The sequence below is a fragment of the Saimiri boliviensis genome, chromosome 12 (genome assembly GCF_048565385.1).
Source record: "Saimiri boliviensis isolate mSaiBol1 chromosome 12, mSaiBol1.pri, whole genome shotgun sequence".
Taxonomy (NCBI): Eukaryota; Metazoa; Chordata; class Mammalia; order Primates; family Cebidae; genus Saimiri; species Saimiri boliviensis.
The window spans coordinates 35586580-35608516 of record NC_133460.1 but is presented as its reverse complement, the minus strand read 5'-3'; the positions used below and the strand labels follow the sequence as shown (position 1 = coordinate 35608516).

Here is a 21937-nt window from a genome sequence, read left to right as displayed (position 1 = left end):
AGTCATCATTGCCATGAGATGCTTGCTCTATTTGAGACACACAGGATCAGAGAGAGCTGGGAGAAGAGTAAATTCCTGTTTCCATCAGCTCTGGGGCATAAAAGCAGGCGAGCGGGAAGCCAGAACACATCCCCTTGTTCTTTCCCTTCCTTGTCTCTTTTCCCTCCCCACCCTTCCCTGGGCCTGCATATACGGTCATTTGCACATGTGCAGTGTGAGGAAGCTGTGACCTTGCCCCCCACCCCCCAGCTCTCGCTTCAAGAGCAATGAGGCTGCAAAGCCTCGGGCACACCCAGTGCCCAGTCTGCTTCCTGCCTGGCCATGCACCTGGCCACCCCAGGGAAGAGGGGAAACCCACCCAGAGCCTGGTCCCCTGGGACCCAAGAGCTGCATTTTTCAGAACTCCCAGCCCCTCCAAACAGGTGCCATGATCCATTTCTTACCTAATGCTGGTGAATCTCCAGCCCCTCAAGGCCAGGCTTCTGAAAGTCCTCTGGGCAGGCCTGCAAGGGGAAAAGTCAACCATGGTTATTTGTCCTTACATGCAAGTGGGCCAATCCTGCTGATTTAAGGCCAAAGAAAACCCACAAACTACAGAAAACCTGCGGAACTGGTTGCTTGATGTCTTGGCGTAAAGCAGTGCTGTTCAAATTTAAGACGCTTCAAACCATTTCAGGATGAACCTGGACAAATTTGAAAGACCTCTATCTCTCACTTGTAGAAATATCTGTTAAGAGCCAGGCGTGGTGGCTCAAGCCTGTAATCCCAGCACTTTGGGAGGCCAAGGCAGTTGGATCATGAGGTCAAGAGATCTAGACCATCCTGGTCAACATGGTGAAACCCCGTTTCTACTAAAAATACAAAAATTAGCTGGGCATGGTGGCGCATGCCTGTAATCCCAGCTACTCGGGAGGCTGAGGCAGGAGGATTGCCTGAACCCAGGAGGTGGAGGTTGCAGTGAGCCAAGATCATGCCATTGCATTCCAGCCTGGGTAACAAGAGTGAAACTCCGTCTCAAAAAAAAAAAAAAAAAAAAAAATATCTGTTAAGTTTAAAAAAAAAAAAAAAAAAAAACAGCCGGGCGTGGTAGCTCAAGCACTTTGGGAGGCGGAGGCTGGCAGATCACTTGAGGCCCGAGTTCAAGATCAGCCTGGCCAACATGGCAAGACCCCATCTCTACTATAAATACAAAAATCAGCCAGGCATGGTGGTGTGCATCCGTAATCCCAGCTACTCAGGAGACTGAGGCAGGAGAATCACTTGAACCTGGGAGGTGAATGTTGCAGTGAGCCGAGAACGCACCATTGCACTGCAGCCTGGGAGACAGCAAGACTGCATCTAAAAAAAAAAAAAAAACTAAGCTGAACTCGGTAGCTCATGCCTAAAATCCCAGCACTTTGGAGGCTAAGGTGGGTCGACCACAAAGTCAAGAGATTGAGGCCATCCTGGACAACATGGTGAAACCCCGTCTCTACTCAAAATATAAAAATTAGCTGGGCGTGGTGGCGTGCGCCTGTAGTCCCAACTAATCAGGAGGCTGAGGCGGGAGAATCACTTGAACCTGAGAGGCGGAGGTTGCAGTGAGTTGAGATTGCCCCACTGCACTCCAACCCGGTGACAAAGTGAGATTCCATCTCAAAAAAAAAAAAAAAAAAAAAAACCTCTTTGTGACTCCTTCCTTAATTCTGTGGTTTTAAAAATCACTGAAAACTAACAATGGCAGTCACAAAAGGACAAAAACTATGATTGCAGTTACAGGAGGTCCCTAGAGCAGTCAAACCCATAGACAGAAAGCAGAGTGCCGGTTGCAGGGGCAGGAGGCAAGGAGGAGGAGGAGGTAAGGTTTTACGGGTACCAAGCTTATGTTTTGCAGGATCAAGGCAGTTCTGGAGCTGGGTGGGGGAAGTTGCCCAACAAGGTGGTTACACTTAATGCCACAGAACTGTACACTTTACAACAATGGTTAAAATGGTATATTTTATGTAAATCTTAACAATTAAAAAACAACACTGCGAGGCATGGTGGCTCATGGCTGTAATCCCAGCGCTTTGGGAGGCCAAGGCAGGTAGATTGCTGCAACCATCACGCCATTGCACCCTAGCCTAGGTGACAGAGCGAGACCCTGTCTCCCAAAAAATAAATAATAAAACAATGGCAGCCTGGCTGATATGTTATATTACAAACCGCAGTTGCCAGCAGGCCACCTTGACTTTGACTACCTGGAGAGGAGTGGTCGAGGAGTCAGACCTCAATAACTCACCGTCTGGAACACCGTCTGGGACAGGAAACTGGCTGCGACCTTGCTGATGTCACTGTTGCCTCCCATCTTACAAAGGATGTAGCCATACAGGTTTGCAGCTTGGAGAGAGATCCCAGCAACCACCAAAGCCTGCACGCAAAGAAAACGAAGGTCACTCTCTAAGAGCACTTAGAGAAATGTGCCTCTCAAGCCCAGTTAGAAGTAGCTCTAGCCTGCACCTAAGACTAGTTAACAGGCAACATTTACTGAGCATTTACAAATACCTCCAAATCATTACAACCGGAGAGGCTGCCACCATCATCGTCCCATTTTACAAGGAGGAAACTGAGGCTCAGGAAGACGAAAGCTGCCCAAGTTCACAGAGCTGGAGCGTGGTGGAGCCAGGATCCAAATTCCAGAGCCCAAACTCATTAGATGACACTGTTGTCTTACTATCTACAAGTATTCTGTTCTCTCTCTCTCTCTCTCTCTCTCTCTGTTTTTTAAGATGGAGTCTTGCTCCACCGCCTAGGCTGGAGTGTAGTGGCACTCATTGCAACCTCCGCTTCCCTGGTTCAAGTGATTCTTCTGCCTCAGCCTCCCAAGTAGCCGAGATTACAGGCGTGTGCACTATGCCCAGCTAATTTTGGTATTTATAATAGAGACGGTGTTTTGCCACGTTGGCCAAGCTGGTCTTGAACTCCTGACGTCAGGTGATTTACCTGCCTTGGCCTCCCAAAGTGCTGGGATTATAGGCGTCTGAGTTACCATGCCTGGCCTGTGTGAGTCCATTTATACAAAATGCCCAGAATAGGCAAATCCATAGAGACAGAAAAATTAGTAGGTGCCAGGCCTTAGAGGAACAGAAGCATAGGGGAAGCAATGTTGAAAGGCGGTGCCAGGCTTCTTTTTTAGGTGATGAAAATGCCCTAACATTGATGGTGGTGCTGGCTGCACACTCTGACTGCACCAGAAGCCACTGAATTTCACACTTTACTTTTGGAGACAGTCTCACTCTAGCACCCAGGCTGGAGTACAATGGCACCATCTTGGCTCACTGCAGTCTCTGCCTCTCAGGCTTTAGCATGCACATCAGCATGCCTGGCTAATTTTTGTATTTTTTGCAGAGATGGGGTCTTGCTATATTGCCCAGGCTGGTCTTGAACTCCTGAGCTCAAGCAATCCTCCTCCTCGGCCTCCCAAAGGCCTGGGATTACAGGCGTGAGCCACCACGCCCAGCCCCTAATTGTACACTTCAAATAGGTAAGTTGTATGGAATGTGTATTATATCTCAATAAACTTGTTACAATTGATCAATCAATAACAAATAACAAAAGCCTACTGGTGCCCACACTGGTTTTGCAGAGACATCAAAGCAATGTAGAAGTCAAAGTATGGACTTACCAGCCACTTTAGCTTCAAGGAAAATAAGGTGCTAAAAAAAAATACAATCCATATCATGGGGCAAATTATGAGGCCCAGCCAGAAGATTCGCGCTTCTGCTTCTGTGGCAGCGATGTTATTCGGAGAGACCTGTTAAAGGAAAGTAATTCAACTGTCGAAACAAGTGGAAATGATTGCAAAACAGCATGCTCACATTTTCATTTATTTTATTTTGCAGATGCTTTTGTTGTGGCGTTTTTTTGTTTTCTTTTGTTTTGAGACCGAGTCTCATTGTGTTGTCCAGGCTAGAGTGCCACGGCATGATCTTGGCTCACCACAACCTCTGCCTCCTGGGTTCAAAGTGATTCTCCTGCATCAGCCTCTTGAGTAGCCGGGATTACAGGTGCCTGCCATCATGACTGGCTACTTTTTGTATTTTTAGTAGAGACAGGGTTTCACCATGTTGCCCAGGCTGGTCTTGAACTCCTGACCTCAAGTGATCCACCCACCCAAAGTGCTGGGATTACAGGCATGAGCCACTGTGCCCAGCCTATTTTGCAGATACTTTTGCTACACACATGCTTCACCAGGGCACCCACAGCGGTGGTTTAGTGTAGGGCAGGAATCAGATATGCACAAAACTCCAAAGGAACCCATGGAAACTTTCCACGCCCATTATTCCCACTCTGGTTAGTTCAGCTCGCCGTGGAGAATACCTTCCTGGCTTCAAAGATCCAGTGGCTCTTCCCGTCTTCATCTATCTGGTTCCACCATCGCAGGCCCACCAGGAGTCTTCCGGTTACATTCTGAGAACAGACAAATGACTCTGAGGAGGTCACAGGCAAAGAGGTGTATTCACTGTGTTGATAAATAAAAGCTCCCTGGTTCGTTTCAGGCTTGTACTGGGAGCAGGAAGAAAAAAGGCGTTGAATGGTAGTGGATTCTCAGATGCTGCAGCTTCTGATTTTTAACTAAGCTCACTTTAGACACAGTCAGCCAGGATTGGTGGCTCGCACCTGTAATCCCAGGACTTTGGGAGGCCGAGATGGGCAGATCATGAGGTCAAGATATCAAGACCATCCTGGCCAACATACTGAAACCCTGTCTCTACTAAAAACAAAAATTAGCTGGGCATGGTGGCACGCGCCTGTAATCCCAGCTACTCAGGAGGCTGAGGCAGGAGAATCACTTGAACCCGGGAGGTGGAGGTTACAGTGAGCCGGGACCGTACCACTGCATTCCAGCCTGGTGACCGAGCCAGATTTTTGTCTCAAAAAAAAAATTGACACACTTCCCTCCCAAACATACATAATTTATATGTTCATATTATATATGTTTTAAATATATGTGTTAATTCATATACAAGTGATATGGTTTGGCTGTGTCCCCACTCAAATCTCGTCTTGGAATTGTCGCTCCCACAATTCCCACGTGTTGTGGGAGAGACCGGGTGAGAGATAAGTGAATCATGGTGGTGGTTTCCCCCATACTGTTCTCATGGTAGTGAATAAGTATCACGAGATCTGATGGTTTCATAAGGAGAAAGCCCTTTCACTTGGCTTTCATTCTCTATTTTTTTTTTTTTTTTTTCTGAGACAGAGTTTCGCTCTTGTCACCTAGGCTGGAGTGCAATGGCACCATCGCGGCTCAATGCAACATCCTCTGCCTCCCGGGTTCAAGTGATTCTCCCGACTCAGCCTCCCAAGTAGCTGGGATTACAGGCACGCGCCACCATGCCCGGCTAATTTTTGTATTTTTAGTAGAGACGGGGTTTCACCATGTTGGACAGGCTGGTCTCAAACTGCTGACCTCAGATGATCCTCCTGCCTCAGCCTCCCAAAGTGCTGGGATTACAGGCGTCAGCCACCGCGCCCCACCGGCTTCCATTCTCTCTTGTCTGCCGTCATGTAAGATTTACCTTTCACCTTCTGCCATGATAGGGAGGCCTCCCCAGTCACATGGAACTGAGTCCATGAAACCTCTTTGTCTTTATAAATTACTCAGTCTTGGGTATGTCTTTATCAGCATCGTGGAAGCAGACTAGTACAGTATGTTTTACAAAAAACCCAAAGTCACTGGGTGTGGTGATTCACACCTGTAATCCCAGCACTTTGGGAGGCTGAGGCGGGGTGGAGGGGCAGATCATCTGAGGTCAAAAGTTTGAGACCAGCCTGACCAACAGGAGAAATCCTGTCTCTACTAAAAATACAAAATTTGCGGGATGTGGTGGCAGGCGCCTGTAATCCCAGCTACTCGGGAGGCTGAGGCAGGAGAATCACTTGAACCCGAGAGGCGGAAGTTGCAGTGAGCTGAGACACCGCCATTGCGTTCCAGCCTGGGTGACAAGAGTGAAACTCCATCTCTTAAAAAAAAAAAATCCAAAGTCATATGGGGTTGTCACATGTGCAAGAATGACAATTGACGTTCAAAAGCCATTTAGTAAGTGCTAAACAATGCCTCTTTCCCTTTTTTTTTTTTTTTTTTTTTTTTTTTTTTTTTTTTTTTTGAGATAGCGTCTCACCCTTGTTGCCCAGGCTGGAGTGCAATGGCACTATCTTGGCTGACTGCAACCTCCGCCTCCCAGGTTCAAGGGATTCTCCTGCCTCAGTCTCCTGAGTAGCTGGGATTACAGGCATGTGCCACCACGCCTGCCTAATTTGGTATTTTTAGTAGAGACGGGGTTTCTCCATGTTGGCCAGGCTGGTCTCGAATTCCCAACCTCAGGTGATCCACCTGCCTCAGCCTCCCAAAGTGCTGGGATTACAGATATGAGCCACTGCGCCCAGCTTCCCCTACTTTTAAGTGACGCCGCTCAGCACTCTTAAGCAATCTAAACCAAAGCACCTCTTGGTCCCACAAGCATAGGGAGCAAGCCCCGTGTGTCGGGAGTGATGGCATCACAGGAAAGGGGCTCACCTTCACAGACCAGAAGTCCAGGGACAGGAGGAGCAGCACCGTGACAAAACAGCCCACAAAGCTCTTGCTGAACCAGTCGCAGCACACGTAGGTGATGATGGCACTCACTCGGAAAAACAGGTGGAAAAAGGTGGCCAAGGGATGTCTAGGAAAGGACCCAAAAGGTGCCCTCACTCCAAGAGCCAAACGGATGGTCACTGAACTCCCATCGCCACTTCAGACTTTGCTGGGGGCGTTAGCATGGCTCAGTGGAATGTTCTCCCTGATGCACTGGAAGCAGAAACTCAGGCTTAATGCCTCATTAAGTTAGTAATCCCAAAACAGTCATGATGACACTGGTTTTTTTTTACCCCTCGCTCGAAGAATCCTGTACTTTCCTGTCACTTGACTCCAAATACCACTTGCCCTCTTTGAAACACGGTCATCTTTGAAGTGAAACGTGACAGCAATCACTGCCTTCCCGCCTAGCAGAGATGATGACCAGTTCCCTAAAGGTAAAGGTTGGGTTTTTCCTGATCACATGCAGCCCACAGGGCAGCTGTCTCGTGTCATCGGGGAACGTGTGTTCCTGGAGAGAGGGAAACAGCATGACCTGTGAATGGCAGGTCTAACTCATCGCAGTGGTTCAGTGGTGAGCGACATGTGAATGCTGGCATTTAATCTAGGGGAAGGTAGGTCTTGTTCACTGTGCCTTTAGACACAAACGTGGCCAGAAAAAAGAGAGGGAACCAAGGGGAATGTGCTTATCCTATGTATATTACTTTTTCTTTTCTTTTCTTTTTTTTTTTTTTTTTGGAGACAGAGTATTGCTCTGTTGCCCAGGCTGGAGTGCAGTGGAGTGATCTTGGCTCACTGCAACCTCCACCTCCCAGCAAGCTCCACCTTAAAGCAATTCTTCTGCCTCAGCCTCCTAAATAGCTGGGATTACAGGCACTTGCCACCACGCCCAACTAATTTTTATATTTTGAGTAGAAACGGAATTTCAACATGTTGGCCAGGCTGGTCTCAAACTCCTGACCTGAGGTGATCTGTCTGCCTAAGCTTCCCAAAGTGCTGAGATTACAGGCATGAGCCACCTCACCCACCCATTTTTTTTTAAATGTGAGTTTGAAAGATAAAGGAGCAAAGTGTGGGCCGGGCATGGCGGCTCACTCCTGTAATCCTAGCACTTTGGGAGGCTGAGGCATTCGGATCACCTGAGGTCAGGAGTTCAAGACCAGCCTGGGCAACATGGTGAAACCTGGTTTCTACTCAAAATTAGCCAGACGTGGTGGTGGCTGCCTATAATCCAAGCTACTTGGGAGGCTGAGGCAGGAGAATCACTTGAACCTGTGAGGCGCAGGTTGCAGTGAACCGAGATCATGCCACTGTACTCTAGCCTGGGTGACAAAGTTAGACTCCATCACAAAAAAAAAAAAGAGCAAAGTGTAAATCATGTAATAAGGTCACCACATTGTCTAGAATCTATGGGGCCAAGCAGGTGATAGCAGTGGGTGATGTGGGCCAGACTGAAGACACTTGTGGGTTTCTGTTTCTTTCTGTGGCTTCCCGGTTTTGATAGAGCACACAGGTAGCGAACAACATTCAACTATGATCAGGAAATCAACGGCACCAGCCCAGCTGCTACTGGAAAGGGGTCCGGATCCAGACCCTAAGAGAGGGTTCTTGGATCTCACCCAAGACAGAACTCAGGGCAAGTCTATAGAGTAAAGTGAAAGCCAGTTTCTTAGGAAAGGAAAGGAATAAGGAATGGCCACTCCATAGACAGAGCAGCTCCGAGGGCTGCTGGTTGCCCGTTTTTATGGTTATTTCTTGATGACATGCTAAACAAGGGGTGGACTATTCGTGCCTCCCCTTTTTAGACGATATAGGGTATCTTCCTGACGTTGCCATGACATCTGTAAACTGCCATGGCGCTGGTGGGAGAGGTCACTCTTTGCGGCTGTCTCGGTTTTGGTGGGTTTTAGCTGGTCCTTTACTGCAGCCCATTTAATCAGCAAGGTCTTTATGACCTGCATGTTGTGCTGACCTCCTATCTCACCCTGTGACTTAGAATGCCTTAACCATCTGGGAATGCAGCCCACAGGGTCTCAGCCTCATTTTACCCAACCCCTATTCAAGATGGAGTTGCTCTGGTTCACAGGCCTTCGACACGATGATGAATGGCAATGAAACCCGAAACTCAGAGCAGGGGAGGAAAAGGGAGGGGTGAAAGGGACTCTTCCCAGCACCAGGCAGCTGTGCAAACGAGACCCAGTACTGCCAGATCCAAGGTCTTCACGAGAAGCCAGAAATCCAGACTTGCAATGGGAAATCTGATTTTTTTTTTTTTTTTTTTTTTTTTTTTTTTTGAGACGGAGTTTCGCTCTTGTTACCCAGGCTGGAGTGCAATGGCGCGATCTTGGCTCACCGCAACCTCCGCCTCCTGGGTTCAGGCAATTCTCCTGCCTCAGCCTCCTGAGTAGCTGGGATTACAGGCACATGCCACCATGCTCAGCTAATTTTTTTTATATATTTAGTAGAGACGGGGTTTCACCATGTTGACCAGGATGGTCTCGATCTCTTGACCTCGTGATCCACCCGCCTCGGCCTCCCAAAGTGCTGGGATTACAGGCGTGAGCCACCGCGCCCGGCCTGGGAAATCTGATTTTTAAATGATGGCCACTAATTCTTTTACTCAAGTATTGCAGTCTGTGTTTCTCACCTGGCCTGCGAGCAGTGAGCTTGCAACCTCTGGATCAGAGTTGGAAAATGTTGTGGGATTTGGAAAATGAGAGTCAGAATGGGATGGTCATAGAGTTCCACACAGAACTACAGAGGAAAGAGCCTGCTCTCTCTCCCCAAGAAGAAATGGGGTCAGAGCCAGCAAACCATAGGCACCTATAAAACCGTGGAGTTTCTGACAGGTCAAGGTGGCTCACACCTGTAATCCCACCACTTTGGGAGGCCTAGGTGGGTGGATCACAAGGTCAAGAGATCAAGACCATCCTGGCCAACATGGTGAAACTCCATCTCTACTAAAAATACAAAAATTAGCTGGGCATGGTGGTGCACACCTGTAGTCCCAGTTACATGGGAGGCTGAGGCAGGAGAATCACTTGAACCTGGGAGGTGGAGGTTGCAGTGAGCCAAGATTGCACCACTGTACTCCAGCCTAGTGACAGAGCAAGACTCCGTCTCAAACAAAACAAAACAAAACAAAACAAAACAAAAACTGTAAGGTTTCTGCCCCCAGGGGAATGTTAAGATTCGAAAGCAGACGTCATAGTGACTTTTTGCATGGCAAAGCAACAACCATTCACCAGGATGGTTCTCATCTGAGCTTTCAGGCTCTCAGCTCTCATGACCTGAATGAAAACCAACCCAGGAACTGCATCCAGCATTTAAGAATTAGACAGGATCATCAGGTGTGGTGGCTCATACCTGTAATCCCAGCACTTCGAGAGGTCAAGGCAGACAGATCACTTGAAGTTAGGAGTTTGAGACCAGTCTGGGCAACATGGCAAAACTCCGTCTCTACCAAAAATACAAAAATCAGCCAGGTGTGGTGGCAGGCGCCTGTAATCCCAGCTACTGTAATCCCAGATTGCACCACTGCACTCTGTTTTGAAATGGAGCAAGACCCCATCACAAACAAAAGAGGCCAGGTGCGGTGGCTCACACTTGTAATCCCAGCACTTTGAAAGGCCGAGGTGGACTGGTCACCTGAGGTCAGGAGTTCGAGACCAGCCTGACCAACAGGGAGAAACCCTGTCTCTCCTAAAAATACAAAAAAATTAGCCAGGCATGTTGGCACATGCCTGTAATTCCAGCTACTCAGGAGGCTGAGGCAGGAGAATCACGTGAACCTGGCAGGCAGAGGTTACGGTGAGCTGAGATTGAGCCATTGCACTCCGGCCTGGGCAACAAGAGCAAAACTCTCTCTCTCTCTCTCTCTCTCTCTCTATATATATATATATATATATATATATTTAAGAAATATATATATCTCAACAAAGGCCAGAGTACCCAAGTGTGCACTGACCCACGGTAAAATGCAGAAGTAAATGCATTCAAATAAATCCCCTGCTCACCCACTCCTTTTCTTTCTTTTTTCTTTTTGGCTGTGGCTTTCCTAAAATAAAATGCAGAAAAAATTCTAGTTGTTGATAGCTTCCATTTAGCTGGGCCCTGATTGACTCAGTGGAAGGTGGTATTATTTAAACAGAACTCAAAGCCCAAAGCAAGTAGAACAGGATGACTGTTGCCCTTTTAAATGTTGCTTTAATCCTGTTTCATGCGGGTTGCTCTATCAGCATCCTCCAAGTCCTCACTCAGCCCCCATCTGAAGTTTGTCTAGCCTGTGTCCCTAGTTAATGCTGTGTGATCCCAAATCAGCTTTCCATTTTTGAGAGTTTTGAAAGTCATGGCTTAGGCCGGGTGCAGTGACTCACGCCTGTAATCCCAGCACTTTGAGACCGAAGTGGGCGGATCACAAGGTCAAGCGATCGAGACCATCCTAGCCAACATGGTGAAACCCCGTCTCTACTAAAAATAAAAATCAAAAATTAAAAATTATCTCAGCATGGTACCAGATGCCTGTAGTCCCAGCTATTCGGGAGGCTAAGGCAGGACAATCGCTTGAACCTGGGAGGCATGCAGTGAGCTGAGATTGCACCACTACACTCCATCATGGTAACAGAGCAAAACTCCATTTCAAAAAAAAAAAAGTCACAGCTTAAGTCCTGTCAGCTCATCGATGCCATCAGGTTCTCCGTTCTCCTGTCCCCTGGCAACACGGACAGCACACACACACACACACACACACCACGAATCACCTCCACTTCCCAGTGCCTCTACTCTCCAACTCTGCCCTCCCAGGCACCGACCTGGGAGATCACCCCTTGACAGGCAAACAGCACAGTGGGCATGGCACCAGCTGCCTGTGTTCCTGGACCAAACGGAGGAACAGGCTGCATATTCTTGAGGCTCAACAATGAGCGGCAGACAAACTGGTAGAGGGAGTTTTTATTTCTGTAACCGGGTACAGGGAGAAGACCTGGAAAATATCACCAGATCAACTCAAAATTACAAAGTTTTCCAGAGCTTATATACCTTCTGAGCTACATGTCTACGTGTGAGTGTGCCTTCATCTAAAATAAGTAATTGGCTAGGCATGGTAGCTCACACCTGTAATCCTAGCACTTTGGGAAGCTGAGGCGGGCAGATCACCTGAGGTCAGGAGTTCAAGACCAGCCTGGCCAACATGGTAAAACTCCAGCTTTACTAAAAATAGAAAAATTAACAGGCATGGTGGTGGGTGCCTGTAATTTCAGCTACTTGGGAGGCTGAAGCAGAATTGCTTGAACCCAGGAGGCAAAGGTTGCGGTAAGCTGAGACTGTGCCACTGCACTCCAGCCTGGGCAACAAAGTGAGACTCCATCTCAAAATAAATAAATAAACGATTAACTTCTTTTAATCTATAACTAAGATCTGAGTCTTGAAGACCTTCCTTTGGAGCCTCAGTAAATTTACTTAATCTAAATGGGTCCAGGTGCGGGGTGCTTACCCTTATCTTGTCTCCTGCTAAATCATGGAGGTTCGGGGAGCTCCTTCAGACCCCCAATAAAACGTGTTTAAACCTAAACAGGTCCTGTTAAGAATTCCTTTGTTATCCTGCCATGCTTCAAGGCCCAGGAAAAGCCTAGGCCAAACTCTGGGTGGGCTTTTGTGACATTCCAGCCTTTGTATAGGGCACTGCCTCTCTCAGCTTGCTTTTTTTTTTTTTTTTTTTTTGAGATGGAGTTCTGCTCTGTCACCCAGGCTGGAGTGCACTGGCATGATCTCAGCTCGCTGCAACCTCCGCCTCCCAGGTTCAAGCAGTTCTCTGCCTTAGCTTCCCAAATAGCTGGGATTACAGGAATCCGCCACCACGCCCAGCTAATGTTTGTATTTTTAGTAGAGATAGGGTTTCACCATATTGGTCAGGCTGGTCTCAAACTCCTGACCTCGGGTGATCTGCCTGCCTCGGCCTCCCAAAGTGCTGGGATTAGAGGCATGGCCCACTATGCCAGCCTCTCTCAGCTTTTAATACTTAACCACTCACTCAGTGCTGAGACAGCTGTTATGGAGGCCTGTATTAGTGAGACCTGGCCTGCCACACATGGGCTTGGGCGCTAGACCACCAGGGTTCCAATCCTGGCTCTAACCTCTGAGAGCTCTGTGGTCTTCCCTAAGCTACTTAACTCTGTGATGCCTCCGTCTCCTCTTCTGCAAAATGGGAATGCCAACAGGAGCCACCTCCTAAGATACTGAAAACAGCAGGTGAGGGTGATACATATGAAGTGCCTGAAATACACAGCATGCTCAAAAATGGGTGACAGCGGCTGGGTACAGTAGCTCATGCCTGTAATCCCAGCACTTTGAGAGGCTGAGGTTGGTAGATCAACTGGGGTCAAGAGTTCGAGACCAGCCTGGCCCACATGGTGAAACCCCGTAATCCCAGCTACTTGGGAGGCTGAGGCAAGAGAATCCCTTGAACCCAGGAGTCGGAGGTTGCAGTGAGCTGAGACGGTGCCACTGCACTCCAGCCTGGGAAACAGCCTGGGAAACTGTCTCAAAAAAAAAAAAAGGGTGACAGCTGTTACCATGTCAGTATTCCTTGTATTGGAAATAACAGTTCTATCACCAAGAACCTAACTGTGAAATTCCCCCTCTGACCACAACTTTCTCTCACTCCTGAGGGCACTACTTTCTGTCTTTGCAGGGATCTCCCAAGACTCACATTCCCCAGATGAACCTTTATCACGCTCAAGTTGAACAGGTGCTATTTCCACACAGTATCCAACATCCCCAACCCCAGCCAGGTAGAAACCCACCATTTCAAGAAGAGGAGGCTGGGTGCAGTGGCTCACGCCTATAATCCCAGCACTTTGGGAGGCAGAGGCGGGCAGATCACTTGAGGTCAGGAGTTCGAGACCAGCCTAGCTAACATGGTGAAACCGTGTCTCTAGTAAAAATACAAAACATTCGCCAGGTATGGTGGCGCATGCCTGTCATCCCAGCTGCTCAGCGAGGATGGCTTGAACCTAGGAGGCGGGGGTTGCAGTGAGCCGAGATCACATCACTACACTCCAGCCTGGGTGACAGAGTGACAGTCCGTCTCAAAGAAAAAAAGAAGAAGAAAGAAGAGGAGAGAAAATGTCACAGTGTTGAAAGGGGGAATCGAGGTTACTCCAGGAGAGTGTTGTCAACGCGGGGAGCGTCTTGATGGGGGCTTCTGTTCAACCATCCTCTCCTTGTAGCCCCATTTACACAGCTCTGGGCCCTCCATTGTCTTCCTCCCTGGAGGGAAGCACAGCAGCTACTCAACCTGGAATGTACAGGAAAGCCACCGGGGGCGGTCTCACGTTACCCAGGACACAGGGATTCAGACTTCAGGTGGGACCTGAACATGAATTTCACAGAGAAAAAGCACAGCTCTACCGGGGTTCAGCAAACTACAACCCAAGGGCCGAATCTGACCACAGCCTGCTTTTGCTGCTAAAGTGTGGAGTCTTAATTAAGGAGAGTCAGGTTGGCAGAAATCAGGGAAGGTAAAAACCCAAGGCAGATAAGTTATAAATCTGCCTCTGTTCATGGCCCAGAACACTTAGCCCTCCTTCAAAAATAATAACACACTCTTTTTTTTTTTCCTTTTTTTTTTCTTTTTGAGACAGAATCTCACTCTGTTGCCCAGGCTAGAGTACAACGGTGCGATCTTGACTCACTGCAGCCTCCGCCTCCCGGATTCGAGTGATTGTCCTGCCTCAGCGTCCCAAGTTGCTGGGATTACAGGTGCATGCCACCACACCTGGCTAATTTTTGTATTTTTAGTAGAGACAGGGTTTTACCATGTTGGCCAGGCTGGTCTCAAACTCCTGACCTCAGGTGATCCGCCCACCTTGGCCTCCCAAAGTGCTGGGATTACAGGTGTGAGCCACCACGCCCGGCCAAATAACACAGTCTTCCTGTGCCCAGCCGTCGTCAGACCCTCAGCTGATATAAAAATCACAAGTGAACTCACTGCAAACCATGGCATCATGAGTAGCGTACAAAACCCTCTTCAGCATACAGCATGAGCACCATCCTAGAAAAGCCCCAGCAAGCTTTTGTTTCCTGGCAGTCCGCTCCTCTCTTGCTGGCCTGCCTGTTGCTCCTTTGAAATGTACTTCCAGCCGGGCGCCATGGCTCAAGCCTGTAATTCCAGCACTTTGGGAGGCCGAGGCGGGTGGATCACGAGGTCAAGAGATAGAGACCATCCTGGTCAACATGGTGAAACCCCGTCTCTACTAAAAATACAAAAAATTAGCTGGGCATGGTGACGCGTGCCTGTAATCCCAGCTACTCAGGAGGCTGAAGCAGGAGAATTGCCTGAACCCAGGAGGCGGAGGTTGCGGTGAGCCGAGATCGCGCCACTGCACTCCAGCCTGGGTAACGAGAGCGAAACTCCGTCTCAAAAAAAAAAAAAAAAAAAAAAAAATGTACTTCCATACTTTCTGTAATAATTCTGCCTGTCTTTACCTATAACTGTCTTGGTAAATTCTTCCTAACCCTGTGCCACCAGCCCCAGCTAGTTGCTGCTCCCCTGTGACATAAAGTTTCATTGGTTTTGTTTTTGTTTGTTTGTTTTGAAGACAGGGTCTTGCTCTGTCACCCAGGCTGGAGTGCAGTAGCATGATCAAAGCTCACTGCAGCCTCGACCTTCCAAGGCTCAAGCACCCCTTCCATCTCAGTCTCACAAGAGGCACACACCACCACACCTGGCTAATTTTTAAATTTTTTTGTAGAGATAGGGTCTCACTGTTTTGCCCAGGCTGGTCTCAAATTCCTGGGCTCAAGCTATCCTCCCACCTTAGCCTCTCAAAGTGCTACAATTACAGGTGTGAGCCACTGCGCCCAGCCTATAAATAAAGCTTTATTGGAACACAGTCACGCCCACTCATTCACTGGATGACCACACCCACAATACCCAGTGAGTGTGCCAACTCCTGCTGCAGACCAGCAAGAACAACTTGGAGATGAAATGAGGCCCCCTTCAAAACAATCCAACATGAAGAAAACTGCTCCTACCTGCTCCCCAACCCCACACCAAAACAATCTGCTTTCAAAAGCTGTCAGGTGGCCGCCTGATGGGCGGAATCCCTAGGGGTTGTGTTCTTTCTTGGAGTGGGTGAGGGGGCTAGTGATTTGAAAGGGGGATGAGGGAGACTTGTGGGTGCTGGGATGTTCCAGATCTTGATGTAATGACTACAAAATTCACTGGACCATAGAATTTCTTGTTGGAAGCCACTGACCAAAGCCAAATCTTTGCAAGTCACTCTGAACATTTTACATGTGACAATCCAGCAACCACAATCCTCAGTGTTTACCGAAGGAAGCTGAAAATGTACGTCTGCACAAAGAGCAACACACACATGTTTACAGCAGCTTCATTCATAATGGCCAAAACTCAGAAGCAACGAAGATGTCTTTCAATTACCTGGGCGCGGTGGCTCACGCCTGTAATTATAGCACTTTGGGAGGCCAAGGCAGGCAGATCACCTGAAGTCAGGAGTTCCAGACCAGCCTGACCAACATGGTAGAATCCCGTCTATATTAAAAATACAAAAAAATTAGCCAGTCGTGGTGGCACGCACCTATAGTCCCAGCTGCTGGAGAGGCTGAGGCATGAGAACCTCTTGAACCCAGGAAGTGGAGGCTGCAGTGAGCCAAGATCACACCACTTCATTCCAGTCTGGATGACACAGTGAGGTTCTGTCTCAAAAAACAAACAAAAAGATGTCCTTCCATGGAGGAATGGATAAACTGTGCTGTATCCAGACAAAAGAATGTTATTCAATGCTAAGAAGAAATGAGCTATGAGGCCACAAAAAGGCATGGGAGGACCTTAAATGTATATTGCTTAGTGAAAGAGATTAATCTGAAAAAAGGCTGCATACAGGACAACATCCACTATACAACATTCTGGAAAAGGCAAAACTCTGGAGACAGTAAAAAGATGAGTGGTTGCCAGGAGTTCCAGAGGGTGAGGAGGGATGAGTAGGTGAAGCACAGGGGACTTTTAGAACGGGGAAACTTTTTTTTTTTTTTTTTTACGCGATGGAGTCTTGCTCTGTCCGCCAGGGTGGAGGGCAGTGGCGTGATCTCGGCTCACCGTGACCTCTGCCCCCCAGGTTCAAGTGATTTTCTTGCCTCAGCCTCCCTGAGTACCTGGGACTACAGGCACAAACTGTCACGCCTGGCTAATTTTTTGTATTTAGTAAAGACGGGGTTTCATCGTGTTGCCCCGGCTGGTCTCAGATTCCCGAGCTCAGGCAATCCACCCACCTCGGCCTTCCAAAGTGCTGGAATTACAGGCATGAGCCACCACGCCCAGCCAGAGCTGGGAAACTACCCTGTATGATGTTGTGATGGAGGATATATGACATTACACGTTTGTCAAAACTCAAAGAATGGGCCAGGCGTGGTGGCTCATGCCTACAACCCCAGCACTTTGGGAGGCCAAGGGAGCAGATAGCTTGAGCCCAGGAGTTCAAGACAAGCCTGGCCAACATGGTGAAACCCTGTATCTACTAAAAATACAAGAATTAGCCAGGTGTCGGGGTGCACGCCTATCATCCCAGCTACTCGGGAGGCTGAGGCAGGAGAATTGCCTGAACCCGGAGGCAGAAGTTCCAGTGAGCCGATGTCTCACCACTGCACTCCCACCGAGGCAAGACTCTGTCTCAAAAAAAGAGAAAAAAGATCAACCTGGGCAACATGGTAAAACCCCATCTCTACCAAAAGAAAAAAGAAAGAAAGTTAGCCAGGCATGGTGGCACACGCCTAGAGTCCCAGCTACTTGGAGTGCTGAGGGGAGGGGAGGGAAAGGGAGGGGAGGGGATGTCAAGGCGAGTGGATCACCTGAGGTCAGGAGTTGGAGACCAGCCTGGCCAACATGGTGAAACTCCGTCTCTACTAAAAATACAAAAATTAGCCAGGCATAGTGGCAGATGGCTGTAATCCCAGCTACTTGGGAGGCTAAGATACAAGAATCGCTTGAACTGGGGAGGCAGAGATTGCAGTGAGCTGAGGTTGCGCCACTGCACTCTAGCCTGGGTGACAGAGCAAGACTCCAGTTCAAAAAAAAAAAATAGAGCCAGGCATTATAAAGGTGGATGGACGCAGGTATAAGGCTCCATCTAGACAGAATACACAGAGAAACTGGGAGGAGGCCCAGACATCACCTTCCCACAACTTCCAAAGCAGGTCTGATTTAGGAGTGTAAATCCTGAATATCTGAGGCAGTTCTCAGTTATTTCAGAAAGTTTATTTTGCCAAGGTTGAGGACATGCTCAGGAGGTCCTGACAACATGTGCCCAAGATGGTCAGAGCACGGCTTGGTTTTATACATTTCAGGGAGACAGGAGACACCCATCACCATCTGTAAGATGAACATTGGTTGGGTCTGGAAAGGCGGAACACCTCGAAGCAGGGAGGGGGCTTCTAGGTCCTAGGTAGACAAGAGACAAATGGATGCATGCTTTTGAGTTTCTGATTTGCCTCTCCAAAGGAGACAATCCGATACGCATTTATTTCAGTGAGCTGAGGGGTGAACAGAGTGGGAGCCAGGTTTACCCTCTACAGTTGCCAGTTTGACTCTTCCCTTTAGCTCAGTGATTTGGGGGTCCCCAGATTTGTTTTCCGTTCACAGGGGAAAGGTGGGTTCATCCAATTTGGCAGTGATCTAACAATATTTGTTGTCCTGTGGCCAGGTGCAGTGGCTCATGCCTATCATCTCAGCACTCTGGGAGGCTGAGGCAGGAGGACCACTTGAGGCCGGGAGTTCAATACCAGCCTGGGCAATACAGCAAGGCACCTCTCTCTACAAAAAAATTTAAAAAATTAGCTGGGCATGGTGGCGCCCACCTATAGTCCCAGCTCCTCAGGATGCTGAGGTAAGAGGATCGCTTGAGCCAGGGAGTTTGAGGCCACACTGAGTTTTGATCACGCCACTGCACTCCAGCCTGTGGACAGAGGGAGACCTTGTCTCAAAAAAAAAAAAAAAAAAAAAAAAATGCCCTTTGAAAACTGTACTGTGCTTTTTTCAAGCCTCCGACTAGAATTCTTCATCAAACATCACATTTAAAATTCCGTGTCTTCTTTCAGACACTCTGGGAAGCTTCCTGCTTCTCAGCAGGGCAGGACTGAGGAAAAGCAGTCTCTTCCCTTCTTGGTTTGCTTTGCTCTGCAATGATGTCTCGAATTTACTTCAAAATAACCTGGGTGTGCGGGGGTGGGAGGGGGTGAAGATGAAACTGTCTGGCCATGTCCTGGGGATGACTGGGGATACGAAATAGGAATGTCAGGGTCATTGTTCTCTGCAGTTTTACGTAAATTTGAATTTAAAAGTAGAAGAAGAAAGAAATCAGCAGAAACAAGCCTGACTTTGCATTGAGGCCAGGTGCCTTTTGGGATAAACCAAGCCCATGGGCTGATATTCTGGGTGCCTAGATGGTCCAGCTGTGGTCAAAAAAAAAAAATTTAGACCTAAAAATCCCCCATTGAGTAATGGACCATTCGAGCTGGATGCATAAAGAAAATTCCAGAAAGCAGGTCCTTTCTTCTGGGCTTACCAGTTCCTCTACAAAAAAAGAGTCCACCCCTCTATGGAGTACAAAAGCCCACCCTTCCCTGCACTTGGCCAGCGTGGTGCAGTGAAAGCCAGAAAGTCGCCTGGGCATGGTGACTCATGCCTATAATCCCAGCACTTTGGGAGGCGGAGGCAGGTGGATCACAAGGTCAGGAGATCAAGACCATCCTGGCCAACATGGTGAAACCCCATCTTTATTAATAATACAAAAATAATCTGGGTGTGGTGGCACACGCCTGTAATCCCAGCTACTCAGGAGGCTGAAGCAGTAGAATCCCTTAAACTAGGGAGTGGGAGGTTGCAGTGAGCCGAGATTCTGCCACTGCACTCCAGCCTGGCAACAGAACAAGACTCCATCTCAAAAAAGTGCAAAAAAAAAAAAACAAAGAAGCTGGGTGAGGTGGCTCATGCCTGTAATCCTCGTGTTTTGGGAAGCCTGGAGGATCACCTGAGGTTGAGAATTCGAGACCAGCCTGACCAAAATGGAGAAACCCCGTCTCTACTAAAAATATAATATTAGCCAGCCATGGTGGTGTATGACTGTCATCCCAGCTACTCGGGAGGCTGAGACAGAAGAATCACTTGAACCTGGGAGGCGGAGGTTGCTGTGAGTCGAGACCGAGCCATTGCACTCCAGCCTGGGCAACAAGAGTGAAACTCCATCTCAATTAAAAAAACAAAGAAGAAAAAAAGAAAGCCAGAGAGTCCAGCCCCATGTTCCCGCTCCATGCTTGCTGGGCATGCTGTCCTGGACAAAGTACTAAACGCTTTTTGATATAGGAGTTAAGAAGAAATTATTTAGGCAGAGAGTGAGGGGTATGAGAGTCCTCTATAAGGTTTTTCTTTTAATGAAAAACAAGCCCCCAAATTATTTTCCTTTTCTGACAAAGAGCAGCCTGTAAAATAGAGCTGCAGACAAGCAAGCTAGAAGCTTGCAGGGGTGAATGCCAACAGCTGTGCCAACAGGAAAAAAGCTGCCCAGGACTCAGCACGTGCAGCATGGCGGCTCCATCATCTCTTCTCCTTTCCAGCTAGTGTACAGTAAGGAGCAGGCAACATGGCACGGGCCAAGTGGAAAGCTCATTTGCATACTAAGATGACGGTGGGGGCGGCCAGACTTCCCTGAACGCTATGTGAATGTCACACCTGATCCAGCCGATCTTTGGGCCCTATGTAAATGAGACTCCGCCTCCTCAAGCCTGTCTATAAAATCTGGTGCAGTCTGCAGTGGGCTGTTTTTCTCCTTCAGGATCCCCTGTGTCTCACAAGGAAGAAAGCTATTTTCCTTTCTCTTTCTTTCTTTCTTTTTCTTTTTCTTTTCTTTTCTTTTTTTTTTTTTTTTTTTTTTTGAGACGGAGTTTCGCTCTCGTTACCCAGGCTGGAGTGCAATGGCGCGATCTCGGCTCACCGCAACCTCCGCCTCCTGGGTTCAGGCAATTCTCCTGCCTCAGCCTCCTGAGTAGCTGGGATTACAGGCACGTGTCACCATGCCCAGCTAATTTTTTGTATTTTTAGTAGAGACGGGGTTTCACCGTGTTGACCAGGATGGTCTCGATCTCTTGACCTCGTGATCCACCCGCCTCGGCCTCCCAAAGTGCTGGGATTACAGGCTTGAGCCACTGCGCCTGGCGTTCTTTCTTTTGCCTGTTAAACCTCTGCTCCTAAACTCACTCCTCATACACGTCCGTGTCCTTCATCTTCTTGTCACGAGACTACGAACCCCAGGTATTTACCCCAGACAATGACGCCGCTTCACTTTGAGCTTCGCATTATCCATCCGCAAAATGGGACGGTAACATCTACCTCAGATGCCGGAGGCTTTCAACTAATAAGAGTCAAACTCTGGAAAATATTTGAAGAGATTAATCCTGAGCCAAATATGAGACCCATGACCCATGACACAACCCCATGGGGTCCTGAGAACACGGTGGTCAGGCTACAACCTGACTATACGTTTTCGGGGAGACAAAAGGCATCAGTCAATACATGTAAGATGTACATTGCTTTGGTCTGGAAAGGTGAGACAGCCCAAACAGGGAGGGGGCTCTAGGTCATAGGTAAATTCAAAGATTTTCTGATTGGCAATTGGTTGAAAGAGTTATTATCTAAAGACCTGGAATCAAGAGAAAGCAGGGTCCGGGTTAAGATAAGGGGTTGTAGAGAGCAAGGATTTTATCTCCCAGATGACACCTCCAGGTAGCCAGCTTCAGAGAGAACAGATGGCAAATGGTTTTTTGTTTGTTTTTGAGACAGCGTCTCGCTCTGTCGCCCAGGCTGGAGTGCAGTGGCATGATCTCAGCTTGCTGCAATCTCTGCCTCGCCATTCAAGCGATTCTTCCGCCTTAGTCTCTTGAGTAGCTGACAGGCATGCCACCACGCCCGGCTAATTTTTGTATTTTTAGTAGAGACAAGGTTTCACCCTATTGGCCAGGCTTGTCTCAAACTACTAACCTTGTAATCCGCCCACCTCGGCCTCCCAAAGTGCTGGGATTACAGGCATGAGCCACTGCACCCAGCCTGGCAAATGTTTTTTATCAGGCTTAAAAAGGTGCCGCTCTTAGTAAATTCTCTCCTGGGTGAGGGAAAGCACTCGGAAAGGGAAGGGGATTCTCAACAGAGTGCAGATTTTCCCCATAAGAGACAGCTTTGCAGGGCTCTTTCAAAATACGTCAAAAAAAAAAAAAAAAAAAAAAAAAAAAAGAAAGAAAAAGAAAATGTATTGATGAAAACAGTCAGACTGTAAAATA

General features: G+C 48.2%; 1 protein-coding gene across 4 annotated transcripts in view; it reads right to left on the bottom strand.

Moving 5' to 3' along the window:
- The window catches only part of TVP23A (trans-golgi network vesicle protein 23 homolog A), a 66062-nt gene that overhangs the window by 10698 nt on the left and 33427 nt on the right, over window positions 1-21937 (bottom strand). For all 4 annotated transcript variants that reach the window (XR_012512814.1, XR_744976.3, XR_744977.3 and 1 more), the window contains exons 3-7: window positions 6539-6683; window positions 4339-4428; window positions 3644-3772; window positions 2261-2389; window positions 444-503 (exon numbers count right to left, since the gene is read on the bottom strand). Coding sequence is in view for 1 of the 4 variants with exons in the window: in XM_010339364.3 (XP_010337666.1) it covers window positions 444-503; window positions 2261-2389; window positions 3644-3772; window positions 4339-4428; window positions 6539-6683 (553 nt within the window). In the remaining 3 variants the exon portion in view is untranslated. The remainder of the gene's footprint in view (window positions 1-443; window positions 504-2260; window positions 2390-3643; window positions 3773-4338; window positions 4429-6538; window positions 6684-21937) is intronic.